The sequence below is a fragment of the Rattus rattus genome, chromosome 13 (assembly GCF_011064425.1).
Source record: "Rattus rattus isolate New Zealand chromosome 13, Rrattus_CSIRO_v1, whole genome shotgun sequence".
Taxonomy (NCBI): Eukaryota; Metazoa; Chordata; class Mammalia; order Rodentia; family Muridae; genus Rattus; species Rattus rattus.
The window spans coordinates 22,837,339-22,861,949 of NC_046166.1; the positions used below are offsets into that span (position 1 = coordinate 22,837,339).

General features: G+C 38.7%; 1 protein-coding gene across 1 annotated transcript in view; it reads right to left on the minus strand.

Moving 5' to 3' along the window:
- Nucleotides 1-24,611, minus strand: part of Marchf1 (membrane associated ring-CH-type finger 1) — a 503,920-nt gene that overhangs the window by 49,499 nt on the left and 429,810 nt on the right. The window contains exon 5 of the mRNA XM_032919298.1: nt 6,921-7,101. Within this exon, the coding sequence (XP_032775189.1) occupies nt 6,921-7,101 (181 nt within the window). The remainder of the gene's footprint in view (nt 1-6,920; nt 7,102-24,611) is intronic.

The window sequence follows — 24,611 nt, forward strand, 5'->3', positions numbered from 1 at the left end:
AAAAACCCAGTAACCTCTCCCTGCAGGTTCCTTATTTCTCCACTAGTGAGAAGGGGGAGGATCCTAGAAGTGTATTGTTTATTATCTCTATACCTTTTTATTTCTATACCTTCTAAAATCTACTATTCTAACAATATTATGAAAAAAGTAAATGAAGTCTACTATTGTATATCTTTCACAAGGGTAGGCTATGCTCTGTCTGTGGCTGCTTTGTGCAACTAACTTAGGATAAATTTGTGTAATGTGACAAGCTTGGAAAGATTAGGCTATAGGTGGAATATCTGTACGAAAAGGTAGAGATAAGGAACTAGTAGCTGATACCCTTTGCAAAAAAATAAGAAATAGTAATGAGGCTGACTTGTGAGAAAATAATTTCCAATTGAAGTGAAGTTTCGTCACTTATTTTAACATTATTGCACTAGCATATTGATAGGTACACAATGGGGTTGGGACTCATCAATTAAGGTAATCAATTGAAAGTGTTGTTCTTGAATTGGCTGTGGAGGCTCATAACTATACTTCTAAGATTGTAATCCTAAATTTGAGGTTAGCCTAGGCTACCTAGCAAGACCCCATCTCGAAGAACTGAGGGCTGGAATTTGTAATTTCATGGTAAGTCACCTTGCCTAATATGTACAAGGCCCCAGGTTTGGCCCATCAAATTGCAAAAATAAATAAATAAATAAATAAATAGGTTTTCTCTAGTCTAAGAAGAAAGTTGATTAGATTTAAAATATTTGCTTTAAAAACACACTGGTATCCAGTGACTTACATATTAAAGAATCAGCCAAAATTTTGTTGTTAAGACATGATATTAGAATAACATATTAAGGAAAATATCTCTACCACTCTGAGATAAATCTTTAATTAGAGTAGCGGTTCTCAACCTGTGAGTCATGACTTCTTTAGGGGATGGAATGACTCTTTCACAGGGATCACAAAAGACCATTGGAAAACACAGATGTTTACATTACAATTCATAACAGTAGCAAAATTCTAGTTCTGCCATAGCAACAAGAATAATTTTCTGGTTGGGGGGGTCATCACAACGTGTGGATCCATATAAAAGGAGATCACAGCATTAGGGAGGTTGAGAACCACTGAATTAGAGGAAGATTTAAATATGAAGGCAATTTAAAACAATATTAAAACTAGGCTTTAGGGAAGTCTTTATTCGCACCTGGGTGTATGTGATTGCCCATACACACTCTGAGTTATGCTACTGTGTCATCAGTGGGATACTGAGTCCTTCACTGAAACCAAAGTTTATGATTCAAAGTAAAAAAAATAATATCCAATGTATAAGAAAATCTCTGTTTTTAATCTCTTGGTCTTTGTTGAAAGAACAGATGATCTTAACAGTAAATGTAATAGAGTCAAATGACTATTTTCATATCTAGGATAATAACGGAAGAGTAACAGTTTTCCTAGAAAGCGAGCAGTGATCTTCAGATATTAGTTTTCAAAGAGGAATTGGAGCTAAATCAATATATAAATATATTCAGTAATAAAGACTGAATAATTACTCAATAGTTATTTAATTAGTGGCTACTTAATAAAAATAGTTTGTGTAATCTCTATAAAATTGTTCTAATAGCCTCAATCCTCTTCCCTTAGAGTCTTTGTTACCCAACTGTTCAGAGACGCCATTTAGATTAGCATGAAGAGCAAAACAGACAAAGAAAGCCACTTTGTTACCTGGTCATAGTTGTTCTTTTCTATTCCCTTAACTAAGATGGCTTTACAAGATGATGCTGTGAGAGCCAGCTTGCTTTCAGCTCCATATTCCAAATTCCTCAGCAGTACATATATTCTCTTGACCTTTCCCATCCTTCTCTAACTATTCAGATGGTTAGGGGCTGTTTTGTCTTGCTTATCACTAAATCTTCCTGGTGTATGTTAGATTCTTAGTATATTAAGAATGTATAAGCTGAACATCATTGGGATCCTGTTGGAATGATTACAGAGACATGGTTTACTGGTAGTGTGAGGTCATATCTTCCTAGAAGGAGGACTATGTGTGTATGGAAATTTCATAAATAAAAGGGAATTTACTACCAGAAAATAATATTTCTATTATAAGCAAACTATTCTACAATACTGATTCTAGATGACTAGTGTTCCATTTAAAGACACAATGATAAAAATCCACATGACTAATCCCAGGTATCTAACAGAATAAGTCACAAAGACACCTGCATTTTCCATTTCATGCTCACCTGACAGAAGACATTTGATAGTATCATGGACTCACACTGAAATATTATTTTAACTGAAATATCAATTGAAGTTATTGGGGTACTTGTGTGTTTAGGCAATACAACTAATGAAAAACACCTAGTTTAATGGGAGAGTTAATGCTTCTATCAAATTGAAATATTTAAAAAAAGTTTGTGTTTGGTAGGCTGTTCATTGTGTCCTATCTAAGACAGTCAGCTGCTGGACACCACTTCTAGAAGTGGCATAGCGGGAAGGCAAAGAGAGTAGTGTTTGACACCATCACTAGTATACAGTGAAAAACATATCTGACATTAGGACGGTGTGAGCTCGAACACAGTGTTCTGAGTCCCTCTTGTTTCCTCTCAGGTTGGTATAATGATGTCTGTAGTTAAGTGCAAGTAAACTGAACATGTAGGCATTGCGAATTATGATCATTGTAAGTACAGAGAAAGTTCTGTCTGTGCTTTGTACTCAGACAGAGAGGCGTTCATGGCCTGCAGCCGTGTATGTTTGTGAAGAAATGGAATAGCAAAGATCACAAGCTGAGCTTGACAAGAGAACAACCCACAGGCAACACAGCTTCATCCTATGAGGGCTTCCTTATCCTGTGATTTCAAGAGTCTTGTGTAAAACTGAGAACTTAGAAGAATGGGAACAGGAAGTCCATGAACCCCAGAACGAGGTCCTAATGTCTATGCACACAAAACTCTTGCCATTAAAGAAAATAATGCAGAAGGCCACCAGAACTGAAGACAGCCTTTGGTAAACCGAGCTGCAGAGCTCTCTTGGCTCTGTTATTGTTTAAATCAGAAAAGAGCTATGCGCAGTTCTGGCTAAGGTTATTGGAGGAATAGAGAAATGGTGTTAGTTGCTGACAGCAAGGAGGAAGAACACAAGGCAAGCTGATGGGCTTGGAAAACACCTTTAAAAAGACTGGAGAAGACACAGCGAAGACAAAATAAATCTTGAATTGCTGTATTCAGTATCTGGCTGGAAAGTAATTCTCTGTATAGAACGATGCAGCTGAGTCTCTAGGAAAAGGATACTAGATAAAGTGCTTTGTCCAGGTTTAAGAAGAAAAATTTGTTTTACAAAGATTTCTTTTGAAACACTTCAATCAGAGTTTAAGTAAACACTAGATATTTCTTTGTTCATTCTTGGTACAGCACTCAGGGTAGCATTACCCACTTCATCCTTCGGCCTCAGCTATCTGTGCCTCCAAACTGAGCAAAACAGGTTATAATTCTTGAAGAGAACCCATGAACCAGGTGACCATACATGCACCATTCAGTGGGTACAGGATCTTTGGAGTGTGCGGTATTAGGTTTTATAAGGTGTCTCATTTTTTCCAATGGAAGATGGGCTCCAAGTATTTATTTAAAAGAAGATTAATTAGTTGAAGGAGACAAAAGTAACTAAGCCCATGAACTTGAACATTGTATATTCTATATTTAGTCATGTGGTTTATATGCACAAATATTTCAGGGCAGGACAGAAATTGTCAGTAGTACTTGGTGTCTTTGTGAACCCGCCTCATGTTAGCACCTGGCTTCTTATTTCGGTAGATTCAGATTGTGAATCCCAGACTTTGAGCCTTGGAGTGCAAGTTTAGTTTATGTTCCTAATCAACAGTGTGTTCATTTCCAAATTTCACTAACTCATCACTATGATTTTTTTATTTGTGATTTTTTTTACTTTCCTGGGCTTTGAGACTATTCCATCTGACAGAGGTAACTAAGCAAATTTAGGGAACTTTTTATTGATTGTCATAAAAGTTCCTAAGCTACCTACTTAGAGACGATAAAGATCTGCTTTCCCTGCAATGAAAACTTGATTTTGGCTTCAAAGGTTCTCCTTGGCAAGCATTAGGCTACCTTGAAGACTTTGCTAACTGTAGGTTTTGATGTAGCAAGGACAATCAATGATACCGAAACTGTAGAGATGATTAAGTCCCAAACTCCATCTGCCTATAAAGACTGGCCCTTTCTTTTAAGATGTCATTTCATCTAACCACAATCTCCAACCTCTGCTGATGGTAGATATCCAGAATCATTAGCTAAATTAATTGTTTCATGCGCTTGGTATTTAGAATGTGGTAAATTGTAATGGGATTACTTAGTTGAGAGCAATTAATGGGATGTACTTTGAATGTATTATTACCAGAGGTTATAACTGGCATTCTTTATGACCGCGTAAAGACTACCAAAAGAATACTGTTGATGAAAATCAGTGCCATCAGAACAAACCATCTAGAACAGCTTAAAAGCTTTGATATGTTGTTTTGAACCACCCCACAATCTAAAATGATGTTGACGACACAGCCTCCTATGTGCCTTTTTAAAGGAAGGGGGATGAGAATTTAACACATTTTCCATAGGTTTCATTGTCCTGGAAGGATGATAAGATATACTGATTCCTCATGTCTAGGAATCCTGCCTTATACTGGGATTGGATATTTGTACCTTCCTTCCAGGCCACAGTTGTGCAAATGGAGTTGGATCTCAAGATCCAAATGTGTGTGAGAGGGGTTGGGGGGTAAGAAGTGCAAAAACTTGAAAGCAAATTACAGTAGTAACACTCCACTCCCTTTTTAGCCCCACTTTTGCTGTCCATAGGAATGTGGTTCCAGTCAATTCAGGTACTGTAATAGCCAAGCCAATTTTACTGGGTGAAATTATACAAGAAATAATCACATAGTTAAATGTTGATAGCTAATTTTCAAGTTTAATGGCTTAAATAAAACACATGTGTGGCCTGCTATGGAATCTCATCTGTGTTATATATAAACACTCTTTGTATATTTAATGCTAGCAAATATATAGGATGTTTAAATAGTGTCCTTTGTCAACACTTAGGGTCAAAAGAAATGATTTTATTTGTAAGGAAATTATGCTAGCTCATTAATAAATAGATATGTTCCTCTTTAGTTTCGCCAACATGTTCACCATGATGGATATAAGGGGCTATATTTTCTTCTGGTTGCAAACAGAGTAGTTGTAAATTATTGATGTGAAATAGCAAGAAAGGCTCTAAGTTGTATTTGTGAGGTTACTCTAGTTATGCTAGGATACGTTTTCAGTTCTTCCCCAGTATCATGTTTAATATGTTACACACTCCCGAGTATGTGTGTGTGTGTGTGTGTGTGTGTGTGTGTGTGTGTGTGTGTGTGTGTGTGAGCTCGAGCTTCGAGGTTTAATATAAAAGAGACAATTTGGACATGTTGTTAGTTTTCTAGGTCCTTGCTTTCAAATTCAAATATTATGTTTGACTAAGTTGAAATAAAAATTTTGTGCAGGTACAGAATAGGAAGGGGGCAAGGAAGGATGCAGATGCTGTGAAACAACTTGTAATTAATTCCCGGAGGGACAAGAGGAGAAATTCATAGAGTCAGAGCATCATTTAGCTCTTCTAGTACAGTGCCTGCTTAGCATATAAAGCAAGGAGCAGAGCACCCGTCCTGTTCCACTTCCACAATGATTGCTCTGGGACTCAGAACCAGAAAGTCACCTTTTGATATTCAAGTTACCCCAAAGATAAATAAAAAAAAATCAATGCATTTCTCCAAAGGTAATTTGTACATACATAGTTTTGAAATCTGTCAATCATTTAAAGATTAAAAAAAATGTAGCACAAAAATAGGGCAGGTTACTCTCTGCCCTCCTAATTTACAGAATGAACTTAGAGTTACATGGCTATGTGGTCAGCCTCCCACTGGGCACCGTGCGGAACAATCATGTTTACTTCAATCTCTTCTCGTTTGGGAGCTCATCACGTTTATTTCCATGCACTGCTCTGTCTATCTGCTTTAGCTTTGCATTTCATTCAAATGAAAAAGCAGCTCTGGGCTTATTCATTATTTAAATTGAAGTGCTCACACTCCCGTTGGATATTGAGGTAGCTATATACATAGATATGGTTTATATAGATGTAAGGCTGCAGTTAGGGAGAAAGGATGAATAAGTTAAATGTTAAACCCCAGGGTTGGAGAATGAATTATCTGCAGCACATTGCCCTTGCAGATGTCCTTAACAAGTGGTCTATTGGCGACTCTGAAATGTTAACTTTATACTTGGTCTTACAATTGTGTTTTAGAAAAGAATTAACACAGGTGAAGTATTTGAAGATAAATTTTATATTTCATTTGCAACATGATGAACAATATAGAAAATAGTGGCTTTTATTTGTAACCCCTTCTAGTGATATATAAAACATCCGGCCAAACATTAAAAGAAGTTAAACAAAACCTAGGTCACATCTTATAGAATAGATTCTTCTCTTATTCTGCAATAGTCAACTTTCAAAAAGTTCGGTGAGTTATGCTATTTAACAGGTCCTTTTATCTAGCTGTGGGAACTGACCTCAAAAGAAGACCCTTTTCATGGTTCTCATCAGTTCAATTACATTGAATTATAAATGTATCATATATATTTATATATATGATTTCTCTTTGCATATTTGTACATGTGCACCTTTGAAATCTTGGGAGGATGGCATATAAACCAGAACTCACACAATGCAAAACATAACAAAGTGATTTACCTGCAAAGACAGGACTGTATTTTAGTTATTGAGTCCTTTACAGGACAAGCATCCTCCATGAACATGAGTGTTTTTTGGTAGAGTCTTATCAAAGAAGGACATGAAGTTTGAAAGCAAGCTTGGTTTGCAAGTTTCCCTTCCCACCCCTAGTATGCTCGTACCTTCCGCAGGGGCTTGAGCTTGGTCTCCATTATGAAGTCATACTTGCAGAGCTCACAGCACCGTGTGTCTGAGCTCTTGATCCACTGGTGGAGACAGGACTGGTGGACAAAGCGCAAGGTTCCTGTGCAGCGACAGGGTGTGATGAGTGGGCTCTCTTCATCTCCTTCGCAGTGACAGATCCTGGGGAAGGATGGGGCAGAAAACATGAGTTCTCCCAGAGTACGTGGCACCACTGGAGGTCTGCCTTTGCATTGGGCTGTATTCAAAACTTTAACCTACAGTCTAGAATTCATGGTCTTTTCACTTCAACTTTAATGGTAAATCCAAACTTCTGATCAATATTCATTAACTTTCATATGATAGTTATTCTTAGACTCAAGTCATATGATAAAGCATTAGATGCATGTACACCAGAAACACATCTGTTTCTTTCTGACAGTGAAGCCAATTTAAAGAGCAAATCTATTGAACATAGTCTGTTTAAAAGGTTACTGTCTATGGCGTTTCACATATAAAGGTCATGACTTAGAAGTATCCCAAACATGGGTGGTGTTCTACACTTTAATCCCAGCACTAGGGAGGCAGAGGTAGAAGCAGGGGATCATTCCAAGTTTAAGAACAGCCTGATCTGTAAAGCAGGTTCAGGACAGCCAGGAACAAACAGTAAGGTATTGTCTTAAATATGTAAGTAAATAATAAATAAGTAAAAAACCCCTGAAAACATGTTTAAAATAATTTTATAGTTTGATACTTTCACCATGTTATTACAAGTATGGGATATTACTACTATGGAAGAATTTTGAAAAGCTTTAAAGTGATATCACATTCTAAAGTTAATGTTGAAAGTCTATCCTGAATATATCACCAATTTCCTAGGAAAATGTACATTGATTAGGTCACAGTGAACTGTCGATTGTTATTATTGTATAACAGTCACAAAAACTTCTAGTCCCATAAAATCCTAGTTCAGTAAATCCTACTGTTTGAAAATGCTGACATTTCTCTGTCTATAGTTCCAATAGTTTCTGGATTCAAGTGAATTTTGATTACATAGATTTACAGCCCATAAATTTGTTGCCACTCTCACTTTCATAATTTAGAGAGTTTTCTCCTTGAATGAGACAAACGATTCATAACTCTAAGCAGTTAATTAAAAGCTCTGCCCTTGGCTGGAGGGATGGCTCAGTGGAGAAAGCACTTGCCCTAAGGCTGTTAGGCCTTCAGTTGGAATCCTCAGAATCCATGTAGAGCTGGGTGTCCCAGCTAGGGCAAAATGGAAGGCAGACAGAGGTGCATCCTTGGAGGCTTGGGGGACACCTAAGGGACACTGTGTCAAACAAGATGAAGATGACAGTTCACACCTGAGGTCCTCTGACCTTTACATGTGTACTGCACAAATGTACCTGAACTCACATACATGAACATGCATGTATATGCATGCATCTGCATCATATACACACATGGAAGAGAAAAAATTTCTTAGACCTTCAAAAATCCAATAATATAACCAGCTGTTGAGAGTTGTTAACAGACTTCATTAGAAATATTGCTTAATGCATGTTCAAAATATCAGCACCAAATATAATATTTAAAACCCTTTAAAATCTGCATAATTACTCATGGATAGTCTGGAAGAACACATAAATCAGTTTCTGCTAGTTCCTTTCCACTATACACTCTTTTTCAGAAGCAGGAGTTCTGAAGAGTGGATTAAAAATCTACTCTTAATATGTCTTGTCTCCTTTGAGGACTAGAAGAAGCAAGGAGGTTGCTCTCATAGCTACTGCTGGAAGTTACAGGAATTGAAACCCTGTGGCCTACCAACCTTAAGAAGTAAATATGTATGACAGAGAACATGTGTATTCTGTATTTATTTCTTAAGAAAAAACAAAGCCGAGAGCACTGACTTCTATACTTTGAGGTAGGAGTTGTATGAGAACAAGTTCACACTCAATGCTCCACGCCCCCGCCTTTTCCTAGTTGAGTTAGAACTTGCAGGTTTTCTATGTATCTTGTACAAAAAGCCAACATAGTGGAATAAAACAAAAAACTTATCTGCATAGCCACTTTTTAATGTCAAATCCTATAACATCTCCCTTATTCACACCTGGACACAGAAACTGAGCTTGTCATTCTTTGCACCAAACTGATGTCAACACAGCGTCACAGCACAGGGCTCCCTGGGTGTTGGTTGAATAGTAAAATGACCACCCTTATAAAAGTGGCAAGTGTTACTTGTATGTGTGTTTTCAGGGTTGACCATCTGATACTGGACAACCAATGGGTGTGCTTCTCCCTGTGAAGGACCATATCTCCCGGTTTCGAACTCCATCAGTTGCCAGTGTAGAGTTGAGGCCTCATGGGCTTTTCTCCATCCAGTTTGTCATGTGTACTCTTGTATTCTTGAACTCAACAGGTTATATTTAAAAATACATCTGTATGGTCAAATGTATTTATACATACGATAACAATGAAAAGAGAGGCTATGAATTTGAAGGAGAGAGGAGGGGTATATGAGAAGCATAGGAAGAAAGGGAAAGGGAGAAATATAATTAAATTTCAACCTCAGTTATAATAACAATAATAAAACAAAACGAAGCAAATAAACGAAGAAAGAAAACAAAGTTTCCATTTGCACAGAATTTGATTGCGATTTTATTTTTATAGGCACTGGAATGACAGAGAATAAGAAATCACAGAAAATAATAGGTGACACTCTCTCCACCTCCAAATTCGTTGTTTTAAATTAGCATACAAAGTAAGGGGCTTCATTGAGGTGTTTTCAGTTATCCCCCTTCCTATTGCTCCTCCCCCTTCCTATTGCTCCTCCCTGACTCCTCCTCCCCATCCCCCTCTCCCCTCCCCACTGGTCCCTTTTCTCACTACAATGTCCCCTTTGCTCTCCTGTCACACACGCTCTGTCATTCTTTTATCCCTTTCCTTTAAGATGTTTTTCTGCCCTCATGTTCCCTTAGTTTCATGACATACACTCTTTCACTTATAGAACACTCCCACGTTTTCAATAAAGATTAACCTCTAGGATTCATGTGATATTTGCCATTCTGATTCTTAGCCTTTTTTTGGTTCAAAAATAAATATAAGTTTCATCCATTTCCTTTAGAAATCCCATGATTTAATTTTTAATGGATAAAAAAAACATGACATAGTGCATATGTACCATATTTTCTTTATCATTCCATCTGTTGGTAGGCGGTTGGATTAGTTCCATTTCTTATCTTATGAATAGAACAGTAATAAACACAGATGTGCAAGATGTGTTTGATGTAGAATATTTTGATATATATACATATATATATATATTTATGAGTGGTACAGCTGGATAATGTGGTGGTCCCAATTTTAGTTTTCTGTGCAGTCTTCACAGTGAAGACACAAGTTTAATTTCTACAGGAAGTGAACAGAGTTGCTCCCCTCACCCCACCACAAGCACATTACTGCTGCTTGTACCCTTGAAGGTACTTATTCTGATTAAGATAAGATCCCATCAGTGTTGAGAATGGAGACCAGGTCTTGTGCAACAGCAACAAGCACTCTTATGGCTCAGCCATCTCCTCAACCTCCAAGAAGACTTCAATGTAGAGTTTTTGAGAAAAAGTTTGCCGTCCCCTACCTTTTCGGTGTTAAGGCCAGTGTACAACAGCTGTGCCACAGCATGTTCTACAATTAAATCACCCTAATCCATTTCTTCTCTAACCAAGTAATTCAGGGAAGGAATAAATACAGAAGTAAAAAAGAAAATCACAATGCAGACGCACTCTTCCTTTTCGTGGCATTACACCTCCCTGCTTCTGTGGACAAGGTTCTTACTTGAAAAAGAGAATTTAGCAGTTTATGCCATGTGATAATTCCTCACTGAAAAGGAAGATTGTGTCAAATGCTCTGCAGCTGCCAAAAGATTCTCAGGCTCTGTGACTCTTCCTGACATGTAAAAGGGAATTTATTCATAAGTAGCTTTAAACAAAGACCTAGCTGATTACTGAGCTCAATCTGACCTTGCCAGCTAACTGATTATGGTCCAACTTCCTGTCTTGAAATCTCTGTCTCTCTCTGTCTCTCTCTGTCTCTCTCTGTCTCTCTCTGTCTCTGTCTCTGTCTCTCTCTCTCTCTGTCTCTCTCTCTCTCTCTCTCTCTCTCTCTCTCTCTCTCTCTGTTTTGTTTTTTAGAAAAATCTTGTTAAAACCTTTCCCTGAAGCAAACCAGCAATAGCCTTTTCTCATAAAATTAAAGTTATTTCCCACAGGGAAAATCAAAAACTTGATTCACTTTCCTTTCTATTTTATACAATGTACATTTGCATGATTTTAGTGTTTTGAAATTTTTCTCAATTATTCAGTTCAAGTTGGACCCCAAGAGTCTTCTTAAGCTAAGCTTAGATTGTTCTGAATAAATTTAAGAGCAAAATATCAACTTGGAACCTCTAATAAACATAAAAAATAATGTGATAGTGCCATTAAGGAAATAATTAAACAGAGATGTATTTCACACAAATCATCATTGCTACATTATGGATGAAAACGTGAATGGAATACAGGTTTTTCCCTACAGAATGATTGTGCAAAGAAGATGATTTCAATGCTATAGTGAAATTACGGTGTAAAATATTTGTGATGTGAGGCAGTTTTATCTGAGGGAAACTTGAAGCTTGGGGATTCAGAGAGTCTACGAAGCTGTTCTTGGTACATGCTAGTATCTGACATTTAAAGACAAGAACAAGCAGGCTCCCTAGGCATTTTAATCTCTTCAGTACCTGTCTCCAATGTAGTCAGCACATGTTGATTTCTCTTTTTATATATAAGACTTGAATCAATGGATAATTTCTCAAAGCCCTTGCATATAAGAGACACCAATGCTATGGGCCAAACGATGTTTGAATTATTCTGTGGCCAACACATGCTTATCTTCATTGCTTCTGTGTTTGAGTTGAAAGGAAAGCTGCTTTTAGTCTTGGCCTTCTGTACCTTAAAAACTTTAAAAATAACATCTATTATTAATATTACCATTGTTATTATTAGTGTGCATGGGGAGGAGGTTGTGTGTATATATGTGGTTGGTATATAGCTGTGGAGGCTTTAGGCAAGCTCCTGGTGTCAGCTCCCTCCTTCTACCATGTGGGATTCTGGGATTGAACTCAGTCTTGGGGGAAAATACCTTTATGAGTCATCTGGATGGCCCAGCCCCTAAATGTCTTAACTTCTACTCACCATATGCTTCCTTGCCAATCCCCCTTGGCTCAGTCAGAATATTTATTTTTTATAAATTAAAAAAGAAAACACTTAAATCCCTGAGATTATTGCAGTGGTTGTAAAACAAAGTCTTCATTACCTTTCAAGTCACCTAGGTATCCACCAATCGGTGAATGGATAAAGAAATGTGGCAAAAATGAGCAATGGAGTTTTCTTCATTAGGTTTCCCAAATTTCCTATCCCACATTCCATGCCAATTTTACCTGTTCTGTTTTGACATACAGAAGTTTGTATGCAAACTTCCTACGTCTACCTATGCGATTACTTGTTTATGCATTTCTCCATGCGTACTTTAACTAAATGGTTTCTTAAATATAGTAATGTGAATACTTCTAGGCTTGATTGAGTTCAAACTTAAGCACTAAGAGTTTGGTATTAAAAAAGAGAAGCATAAAGTGACCGAATTTTTAAAAGTTCATGATTTGAATTAGCTTATGTTTGACAAAATTAGGATATTCAATAAACTTTAATTGTGTTTGTACTATGCTCTAGTGTTGGCAAATAAAACAAGATCTTTGTTGAGTTAGACATTCTCAGAGAGTCTTAGGAGTGCTAAAAGCATTATTAAAGATTAATGCAATCTGACCATGAACGTGAAAAAGAGCAAGGACAGGTAAATGGGGTGGCTTTGTGGGAGGAAGGGGAAGACAGAATTGATATAATTATATTATCATTTCCAAAAATAAAATAAATAGCCTTTAAAACTTAAAAATAACTTTTAAAATGTAAAAAAGTTTGGTATTCATTTACAAACTCATTTTTCTAATTTTTAAAAGTATATTTTAAAAATCCATCTCTGTCTGTCTATCTGTCTGCCTGCCTGCCTGCCTATCTATCATCTATTTCTCCTGTGTGTGTTGGATTTTGGGTGGGAGCATAGTGAAAGACACTAAGCAGAGTTGAGACATCAGTGCTGAAGCAAATGATTGAAGTGATAGCCTTTTCTCTGGCTGGCGTCTCCGTCACAGTCTCTACTCCAGGGTAACACAGCAGGGGAAGAAGAGACCTGAGAACCCTTACTTTTTAATTTCACCATTAACAGGAAGACTTTGAGGTTGTTCACAGGTAGAAGTGGAAGTGCCAGAGAATTAACCACTAAACCACAGACAAGGAAAGGCCCACTTATTAAACAACAGCTACAAAAGAGCCAAACCATTAAGAAAGCAGTGATATAAAGATCTTTGGGCAAGTATCCGTGGGATGGACACAGACTCCTTTTTCCTGAGAACAAAAAGTAGAAAAAGAAACAGCAGACAGAGAAGAGAAGGTAGGAGAGACAGGTGTGAGGGTCCAGCTACCTCTTGTTACAGAGGATACCACATACATGTACACCCTATGTTAAGAAAGAAAAGCTAGGGTTAATGTCACACACAGGCTGCAAATAATTACAGATGCCTGGAGAAAGTGATGGGAAGTTATCCAAGCCTGGATGTAAGAATTGTGGCCCAGCCTTGAGGCCCCTGGTGGAGAGTGAATAATGGGGATTTATAGTAAATGCTGCTGATATTATGGAGTGATGTGTTAGCATTGAGTAAGAGAGGACTCCTGCACATGCCACTGTCCCCACATTACCAGTTTAGACACGGGAAAGACACAGTGGAAAGAACTCTTGAACATGACAGCATACTCGTGTCTCAGTTACGGTAATATGGGGAAACGTGATGTTGGGCACTTGGAGGTCATGAGGCATGTGAAGAACTGGTGACAGAACTGGTGGAACTTGATAATAACGGTGTGTGTGCAGGATGGTCATGTTTCTCACGGAGAGTGCCCTGTGTGTTCAGTTGTACTTGTTTTGTATAGGTAAGGGAAAGTAATTGTATACAGAATTACTTAGCACTTGAGTTTCCGAAGTCAATCAGATGCTGATGCCCTTACCCTCTGTACCAGTACGTTAGGAAACGTCTCAGCTTGCTCATTGGAAAACTAATTTAAAAATAATGCTTAAGGGGCCATGGAAAGTAAAGAGGCTGGCACGTGGCCCATGGGAAGTACACAAATCTCTGCTCATCTTATTTATTTAAAGCATAGATGATTTTTACATAATTTTGGACTGTTAATGTTATTATGCCAGGCTACGGGATCCTTGGATTATTGCTATCGCTTGTATGTATTTGGCTTATATACAGCATTGCTGTCACAATTCCATTTCGGAATGCACGCAGCACATAGTTAGTTAGAATGAGCACTCATACACACAAGGCTGTGAAGTCTGACTCCATACAAGTGGGTCAGAAGATGACGTGTTTGAATCTCTGAGCCAATCATGACAGAGTCCTGGCTTGACGAAAGCAGGGCGAATGAGCATATGTAGGCCCTTAAAGGATATTTGGGACTGAGACTAGTTTTATAGTTGGTTCTAGTGGATGCTTAAAACCAGCTTTTTAGAATTGGCTTTCTCGTTTGTAAAATCTTATGTAGCTGTTAGGAGGCTTTTGATAACTGAGCAAATATTGTAAAAGTATGAGCAGCTCCACAAAGGAAGTGCTACCATTTCATCAGGAAACTCAGCAGAAGTTGTCTGTAGGTGCTACAATGCAGTTTCTGCAAGTTTGCTTGTTCGTTTTTGCTTTTGCTTTTTTTTTTTTTTAAATCAAGGTAATGCAATTTTTTTCATGTCGCCATTGAGTCATGTTTTATCTCAACGAGTTGTAATGTCAGAAAGCAGGACTGCCCTCAGTTTACACTGCTATTGAGATTGCATTTCTACTAAGATACTCATAGTCTTTTTTTAGTTAAGCTTGAGGACACACAGTCCTTTCCTCTCTCTCGCTCCCCCACTCCCCCACTCCTCTACTCCCTAATAGCTTTTGCATTGTTGACCAGTTCTCCTCCTTGGAATGCCCTTCTTTTTAGCTTATGCCATCCAGCTCTTATCACAACACTCAGAGCTGAGAAACCTGGAATCAGAAGGCACACACAATGATTATAGCTATTGGAGTAGTGACACTTATAAAGACATACTGAAAATGTTGGGAGTCTCGAGGCTGTGAAATGATAGAGAATATAGAATTCAATCTATCTAAATTCATAGCTAAGCTCTCAAGTGTATTTCAAAATTATAGGTCTAATGGACTAGTTCTTACTGTGTGACCATAGTAATTGTGAGATACATAAATCCCCATGCTTAACATCTCAGAGAAGGAAAGGTTAGAAAGGCAGAGATGGCCTGATGGTTGTCTTCCAATATGCAAATATCTCATGTGTGAAAGAACAATTGTCTTGCTTGTCTTTCACTGACCCACGTGAGTAGAAATCAATGTACATACATTTTCATTATGAGACAGAAGGGGAGATGGCATCGTCACAGAGCACTCATAGAATGGTTACGTAGCAACCAGTATAAAATAAACCGGAAGAAACAGGACCTCAGTTTTCTTTTCCAAGGTTGCCATTCCCCCATCAACCCTCAATGCTAGGCCACCATCCTACATTTTCCCTGGGAACTTTGTGTATGACTCTCTCTGTTGTTCTTGATTTTAACTACCTTGATATTGATCTTAGACTTGTGACTTTAAAATATCCACTTCAAAGCCTTGCCTCTCCAGTAGCTCTTCAACTCCAATAACTGACTATGGGCAGTGGGACACGTACCTATTCCTACAGCTGATCCTTAAGATGGAGTTCCCTTCTAAAGATCTTATAGCTAGAGTTCCCCTTTAAAGATCTCATTTCAAAAGAATCCCCACTGACTCAGGGGAATGACCTCTCTTTTATGTTTGAACCTTCCATGTACTCCACACTCTATGTTCAATAACCTAATATTTTTCTTCAGTACTTTTGGGTATTTTCTTTCTATCCCCATTGGCTCCTCTCCCTTTCCTACCTTCTTGTCTGCTCCCCGCCCCCCATCTTCCTGAACTCTTCCCCCTTTCTTTCCTTTCTTCCACTTCCTCCCCATGTCCTGGCACATACCAAGCAAGTATTCTACTCCTAAACTCCACACTCATTCCCCTGTGGTAGTTTTGAATGGTTAATGATGCCCAAGTTGTCTTTAAGCTGTCACCTAGAAGTGTCAGAAGCCCAAATCAAAAAGTGTTATTAATATGGCTTCCTAAACATTGTCTAAACAAGGACAACACCAATGGATGTGCTAACATAGAAAAGCATAGATCTCAAGAGACCTCAATTCTAGACAAAGAACTGGCAGCCAAAGAATGCAGAGAGCAGGAGAAATAGTCTTCCCCAGAGAAGTATACACCAATCAGTTATCCAAATGATCATCACTGAAAACACGTACATACTAGTAACATTATACAACTAAGCCGGAATAGTATTGGGGAAGACACACACACACACACACACACACACACACACACACACACACACACACACACACTCGCCACCACCATCACCACCACCACCACCAATTAAGGAAAGGGAGGCCATGAATTTGGAAGAGAGCAGTAGGGTATGTGCTACACATTAAAGTCTTTGGAGGGAAGAACAGAAAATGGGAAATAATCTAATTATCTTATAATTTCAATAAATAAAAAAATAAAGATAGGCTTTCCTCTTCCATTGGAAGACATTCTCAAAACATAGTTACTTAGACTCTCCCAAAGCACCAACTTCCTGGGCTGGAGCTCAGCTCATTTGGTGGGTGGCTTGCCTAGCATGAAGAAAATCCCAGTTGTCTAGCACCACATAGAGCAAGTGTGATGGTAGCATCTGTGACCCCATCCCTAACAAGGTTAGGCGGGAGGCTCATTGGCATCTAGGCATAGCAGTGTGGTACAGAAACAACTTCTCTGTTTATCTGTAAGTGGTGTTGTGCAAAGATCTTGGTTCCCTTCCAGCTAACAGGCAGTGCAGAGGACCTCACTCTGCCTTCTTCGCAGCACAGCTGATTTACAAATAGGCCACGATATGACTGGTGTTGAGAACTACTGGTGTCCTTGATGCAAGAATGACCGTCAACATCGAATTTACCAGTGCGCTCCTTTGTATGTCCCATGTGTGCTGAATTACCTTATCTCTTCGAGTTCTGCAGCAGTAAAGTGGGAAAATCAAGTGTCTATTTCATAGAGGCCGAGAAAGAATTAAACTAATGATCAACAAGGCTTATGGAATGTGGTTTTCATTTAGCCTGCACCTTTTCTTTTGAGATGTGGTCTCAGGTATCTCAGGCTGGTCTTCAGCTTGATATGTAGACAAGCATGGCCTTGCACTTTTGATCCTCCAGCTTCCTAAGAGCCTAGCTGAGAGGCCTGTGCTACCAAGCTTAGGTTGTTCAGGGTTCTAAATGGACCTCAAGGTTTCCTGCTTGTTAGTTTTGCTTGTTATCAACTGATCAGTGGTTATTTTCTCTGTCTTTTGCAAGGATTATATTACTGTCTACCTCTGGGGATGTCCTAAAATTTGATTTCAAATGATATCTTCCCTTTCTTGCTAATGTCTCATCTTAATTTAAGGACACATTTAAGTGGAAGGATCCTCTAAAAAGAATGGAATCTTGAGGTCTTTCATCCCCTATTTTCTGCTTCACTGCAATGATAACTCCATTCTTGAGCTGACATTTGCTCTGAAATCCTTTACCACCCAGACTCCAGCGTGCCTCTTTGTTGATGGTCTCATCTATGTAGGTCCTAACTCATTATTATACCGTGTACTTATAACATAAGAAAGTAGATTCATGCATATTAGTCACGGGGCTGGCATGCTTTCATGTTTTTGTATTTATATGAAGTGGAAAGAGTGTCAACAAGTCAGGGTAAAAATGGCTACCCACTGGACCATGAAGGCATGAAGGAGTGGGTTGGTGCTGCCAGACTGTGGGACTTAAATGTGAGCTGAGTGGAGACCAGGAGGGGCTCAGTGAAATGACTCAGCAGTTCCCAGAGGTGGCTTCCAGTTATCAGGGGAGCATTTACTGCTAGGAAAGCTCACACATAGTGAAAGTGAGGAACGGGTTACGGTTTTATATGCTGCATAAAACTCTATAAGGTATTCGCATTTGAGGAAGTGAGCTGAGGTGTGCCAACTTTATATCCTATTTGAGCAGCAGAGGAAGTCAAGCAGGGTGATTTTCATCAGAAAGGAGAAGTAACTCAGCTAAAAAGCAAAGGGGAAAATGGACAGCATTTAACAACAGTTTTTGTTCACGGCTGCTTATTGATAGAGTTATCGTACATTTCTATAATTAAAAAATGTTTTAGACACCAGATTTCTAAAATATCTTTATCAGAGATGGTAAGGTTGAACTACTATCAAACCTACAACTTAAAACTTTAGAAAATTCAAATAAAAACTTTGTATTTCCTTATGAGTTTTAAGAGTAAAAGTGTTCTAGAAACAATGAGAATACTTTTGTGATCCTAAGTCTGGCCACTCTGCACATTTAAAAAAAAAAAAAGAACACTGGATGAGTGACAGGTCCTTACACGTAAGGGATGTTTATAAAGGGTTTTGGTTCTCAATGCAGTATTCTCAGCTCAAATAAGCTGCTGTATAACACGACTCCCTGAGTGTTATTTTATGCCCTAATTTGTCACCAACGACTTGGTCACAATCTCAGCCCATCTGCACAGGACTGTGGGGAATGATAAACAACAGTGTCAAGGACAGAGCAAAAGCTCCTGGCTCCTCGCGATGTTCCTGGAGCCCATCCAAAGCATCGGTAATCAGCAGCATTTTCTTCCCACCCGATATCACACTGAGGAGAAACAGTGGAGAAGATAATGATCATCCTGGCGTGCCAATAATGGAGGCATGGGAAGCCAAGTCTCATTTGCATGCCTAGGCTTTGGGTTCTGTGGCAGATTGGGAAGGTTCTATTGGGACTACTGCCTCTGGGCCCGTCTCTTCTCTGGAGATAGTATCTGACATTAATTGTAGGAGTTTAAATCCTAATTGGGGTGGAGGATTCTGAGCTTCCTGCATTCTTGACTAAACTAAGGGACTGGTATCACATAGAGACATCAGTTAGGTTCGCCTAGCTGTGAGCAACACGCTTTGGGGAGGGCAGGTTTATTTTGAGTTTGGAGGGCTTCAGTCCACCATTCTGAAGAATACATATGACAGAATGGCTTCCTTAGTGAGGACTTAGTCAGTGGCACATAGTGGAACTCTTCTAATACCGTAATGGACTAAGGAAGTACAGCAGGCTGGCATTAGGACTGAGTTTAACTTTCAAAGATGAACCTTCTGCAGCCTATGTCTACCAGCCAGGCCATTTCTCTTTTTTATTTAACCATTTATTATTTTTATTTTTATGTGCATGGGTGTATACACCATGTGTGCAGGCACTTATGGAGGACAGAAGAAGGCATTAGATACCCCAGATCTAGAGTTACACACGATTATTAGCTGCCAGCTACTTGAGTGCTGGGAACTGAACTCAGGTCCTGTGGAGAAGCAGCAGATGCTCTTAACTGCTGATCCATCCCTCCAGGCCCAGTTTTTACCTCTTTAAAGCTTTGCATTAAAAAAAAATCATCTCCCAAGCTGAGAGTCAAGGGCTTATATCTGAGCTTGTGGGGCTCATTTCAGGCTCAAACTGTAACGGTGGACGAGGTAACTTTTACAAAGCTTCCTTTAAGTTTTTTCTTGAGACAGGCTCTTTCTGTATAGTTTAGGCTGACAAATAATTTATAATCCTCTAGTTCTAGTCTCCAAAAATCTGGGATTATAGGGCTATACCCCCATGCCCAGCTCTGAGAATTTCTTAGGAATCTTTTGGGGCTTATGGATACATTGCTTTCTCGCCAACTGCCTTTGTTGGAATATTCAGCCTCAGGAATAGTAAGGTCAGGCATATGTAGAATGAGAATAGATTTCTTTTGGTTTTGGGTTAATTTCAGTTGCCTAAATATTTCAGGCAAACGGGAGTGCAAAAGCTGAGATGTAGTGTTTAGGATAATCCTTCCTCTATAGAGCATCTTCTCTCTGCCTAACCCAGTATTTTCTAAGTGCAGAGAATAACTTCCGCTGAAGACAATAGACACAGTTTTCCTCAAAGGCCTTTATCTTTCCTTATCCTTCTTTATGATTTTGGCCGCATGTAAATATCTAAATTGATAACATAAAGTGTATATCCCACAGTCAGAATTTTCTCTATATTTTTTTGAGATGTCAGGAAGATTTGTCTTATATCTGCTTGGAGATCTCTTAGGGATTGTTTATAAGGCTAAAAAAGTCAAGCCTGACATAATTCTAAATTTTCAATGCTATTAGGCTAAATTTTTATCATCCTCAGGCCTCAACAGAAGCATGAAGAGAAAGATGCGAACTCATTTGTCTTCACTGCACAGATACACTCAGAGAGGCATATGCTGTCAGGTACACACAGCTCACACAGTACACAGGCTCCGAATACAGCAGCCCTAAGTGAAGCGATGAGTCACAGCTTCTCGCCCTTTTACTTCTGCGCGGGCAGACATTATAAACTTGATCTGCTTTCCTGATTGTTCTTTTGCTGCTGTTGCCAAGTATCAAAATTCATACCACCTCACGTTTCAACCATGACTTCCTTTCAATTTTGTCCACTCATTAATCTTACCTGGCTGAGCGTAACATCAAAGGAAGTTTCACATTGTTATGGATAATTGACAGAGCACATGCTTTATCTATGGAAGCCAAAAAATGCTCTGATTCAGAAATCCCCCTCTGCACATGAATTTTTGACAAACAGTTGACACTCTAGTCTGTCCATTCTGAGTGAACACTCAGTCGGTAGACATCTGCTCATGCATTCCTCCATCCACCTCCACATTCACCTGCTACTGTTCTTTTGGAAAATATTTTTTTTGCATGAACACTCTGTGTAAGGTTTTGTAAGGTGTTATGATAAGTACTAGCATGCACGCATTGGAGTCTGCATTTTAGGTAGGGAGCTTAGGTTATGACAGCTTATATATTGGATAATTATACAATTATCCAGGAAGTAAGTGTACTGGTATAAGTAGTATTTGGCACTACAAAGGCTCCTTTATTTGAAAGGAAAATCATATACAGGAAGAGTTGTCGAGAATCAATGGAAGCTATGGCAATAAAGTGCGGTTGGCGTCTGCTAGAGTTTTGGCAGGGAACAATGAATGTTTCTTGGATGCTCTGAGAATGGAATTTTTTGGGAATGCTTACAAGTAAGATCCATCACCTCCTCAAGTAACATTATATGAACAATTACAAAATAAATATGTGAACAAGATCATAATGAAATTTCATGCTGAAAAATAAGTGAGATTATAGAGAGCCTTAAATTTCCTTCAATCAGTGCTGATACACGCATACCCCCCACACACATAAAACATACCATGGAGATATATATATATATATATATATAAAATATATATATATCACACACTTATACATATCATACACACATAATACACATGCACATAAACATACCACACACATACACTACATAAACACATATCATACCACACATACACACACCACACACACAGACATACCACACACACAAACATACTGTACACGTATAAACAACACACACAGGCATACTCCCTGACACCACATGCATGCATACCACACACATATACATTTACACATACCACACACATATACAATTACACATACCACACACACAAACATACTGCACACACATAGACATACCTCCCTCATATACATACCATACACACATACACATGCACATACACATACCACACACACACACCACATGTATATACCACACACATATCACACACACATACATATGCACAAACACATACCACATGCACATACACTTACACTGTACACACACATCAGCATTAACTCGAATCAGTTGCAATACTGAAGCATGCTATAAATAAATGAAAACGACATAAAAACCAGAAAGGGACTCAGGATATACAGAAAAAAAACTTATTGGAAAAGGTAGGGAAGAGAGTAGAATGTATGTGATATAGAAATGGAAGGGAATTCTGCATGTAGGAGGTTTAATCTGTAGTGTCCGAGAGAGAAGAGAGGTTGTGGAAGTTAACTAAAGGAAGGACATGTGAAAAAAAAGTAAGAAAACCTGACAGTTTTAAGTTAATTAAAACAGAAAATACAAAATATAAACATTTTGATGGGATTCTCCGCATGGATGAATAATACTGTTTCCAGAAGCTATAAGTTATTAACTGAAAATGGCAGGTCCAGGGATGGGCTACTTCTCTATGAAGTCTGGATCAGGGAGATACCTGAAGTCCCTAAAGCAGTGGTGGCTACTGCCATTCCTCTTGGTTACCTACCAGAACTAGATGGAAAGAGCCTTCTGCTACAGATACCACATGCATTGCTGTGGGACATAAGAAATCAAGTTGTCACTCTGCTGGGAGATTCCTTCATGCTGGCTAGTTTTCAAGGAGCCACTGAAGGAGAACTGTACTGTCATGGCAGTCTATCTCACCATTGTACCCTTTGTACCCTGCATGCCACACTACTGATTTGCCAGGCAAGACGTACTCACGTGTGCAACAGTGGCATGCTAATCAAGAGTAACCAATCTCTTTCCGGTTGGACTGAAGTCCTGCTTTACGTGAAGGAATTCACTTTCATATTATAAACTTCCTCACAAGCTTGTGCCTGGGTAGGTCACCGGTCTTAGTGGGGAGTTTGTGTATGGTTTACTTTACTAAATGGACATATTGTAGCTATAAAATATTAATGCTTATTTTTATTTAATAGTGCTGTCCACTTGGGTCACAAAAGCTTCTTTCTGAAATTGTTACATTAGCATTAGCACAAAGACTCATGACTGATTAAATATTGAAAAGAAGTGACTATTGAGTGTTCAGCTTTAAAATGGGACATACACACACACACAAACACATACACAAACACACACACAAACACACACATACACACACACACGAAAAGAATTTCAGTTGAGTGACCCATAAGAGGTGACAATATCTCAATTAGACACCATATAAATAAAAGCCCCAATACTAGGAGCGAGTTACCTTTTTCTGAGTTGTTGGCCAATGTGGTTCCAGAGACTCCAAAACATTGCACACTACCATGCATTTAATTTCCCTGCAGAACTTGAGAGTAGGACACTAACCCAAACATAGGCGGTCCCTTCATTAGGCTCCGTCTCTCATGCACATACTCATCTAGCCTCCTTTCATTGCACGCTAAAGCATCCATGCTAACTCATCTCACTGCAGTATGGGTATAAAGTTTTCTGGATGCTTGTTCAGGTTGGGACCCACTGATTTGCTTATTTAACAAATTTCCAGATGCACAGATGCTGCGATCATCTTTTGATTTATGACCTCATCTTTCCCGTAAAGCTTCATTTAGAAGTGAGTTCTACTACTCTATGCCAACTCAATGGAAATATGAAGCTTAATTTAAGAGCTAGAAGTGACTGCATTTTCTATTCTTAAGGCTAGTCACATTGTAACTGTAAATGTTAGATGGTTCCAAAAGGGGGAGGAAATCATTTTCTCTATCAGGCTCCATTGTTAGGTGTTTGGATTATATCATACAGGTAAGGGGACTGCTTCGTAAAAGTTTTCTTTTCATAATTTTTAAAAGCTCTCTCCCCAGCTCTCTCTTCTCTCCCTGTCCCTTTACTTGCCTCCCTCCTCCTTTTTTCCATGCATATATATATGCATATATATTTTTGGAATAATATATAACATAAATATATAAATATAAAATATAAACACAAATATATGAATATATAATTCCCTATATATATTATATCCAGGATTAGGATAAGTTTTATTTTATAATCATCCAGAATGTTTTTTAAAATACTCTCACACTGACATCTCCAGAAGGATCTGGAAAATGACTTTTTTCCTTTAAAGGTCTTCAGTGAGCCTCACAGGCAGCTCAGGCTGAGTATCTGTTTATGAAATGCCATTTCAGGACTTTTCTAAGTCAAGCTGGTAGATGGGGAGGCATTGCAATCATGACCAGAAGCAAGATCCTCGTAGTGATTTTGTGGAGTATGTAGCTTGTATTTCGTTGTTTCTTTGTCATTCTTTATTCCCGCTTTCTCCTTTGTCACCATCTTAGAGGACAGTAAAGAGCTTATTTGGCTATTTCTGGACAGAGGTGTTGGCCTAGGTTACATGGGGCAGAGCTCAGAACAGCTGTATAGAAATGAAGTAATGGTACTTAGGGGGCTTTGGTTAACCCTTGTTCAGAAAGTTGAAAGGGAGGGAAGAAATTTCATGATGCAACAACTCAAATAAAATCTAAGTTTAGTCAGGAGTAAACCTCAGTGGAGGAACATTGTTCAGCCTGTGCAAGGCTGTGATCTGTCTGTAGTTCCAAAAAACAACCATCTCCATGAAGAAGAACGTTCTCAGCAGACTGCCTTAAGGAAGATCTATCTACAACACACACATCTGTGTTATGGCATCTTTGGTTCTGCACACACATGGAAGGGAGTCAGGGTGAATTAAGATTTTCCTCCTAGGATGCTTCTTGCATCTAGGATGGAGAGCACCGGCTGCTATAGAG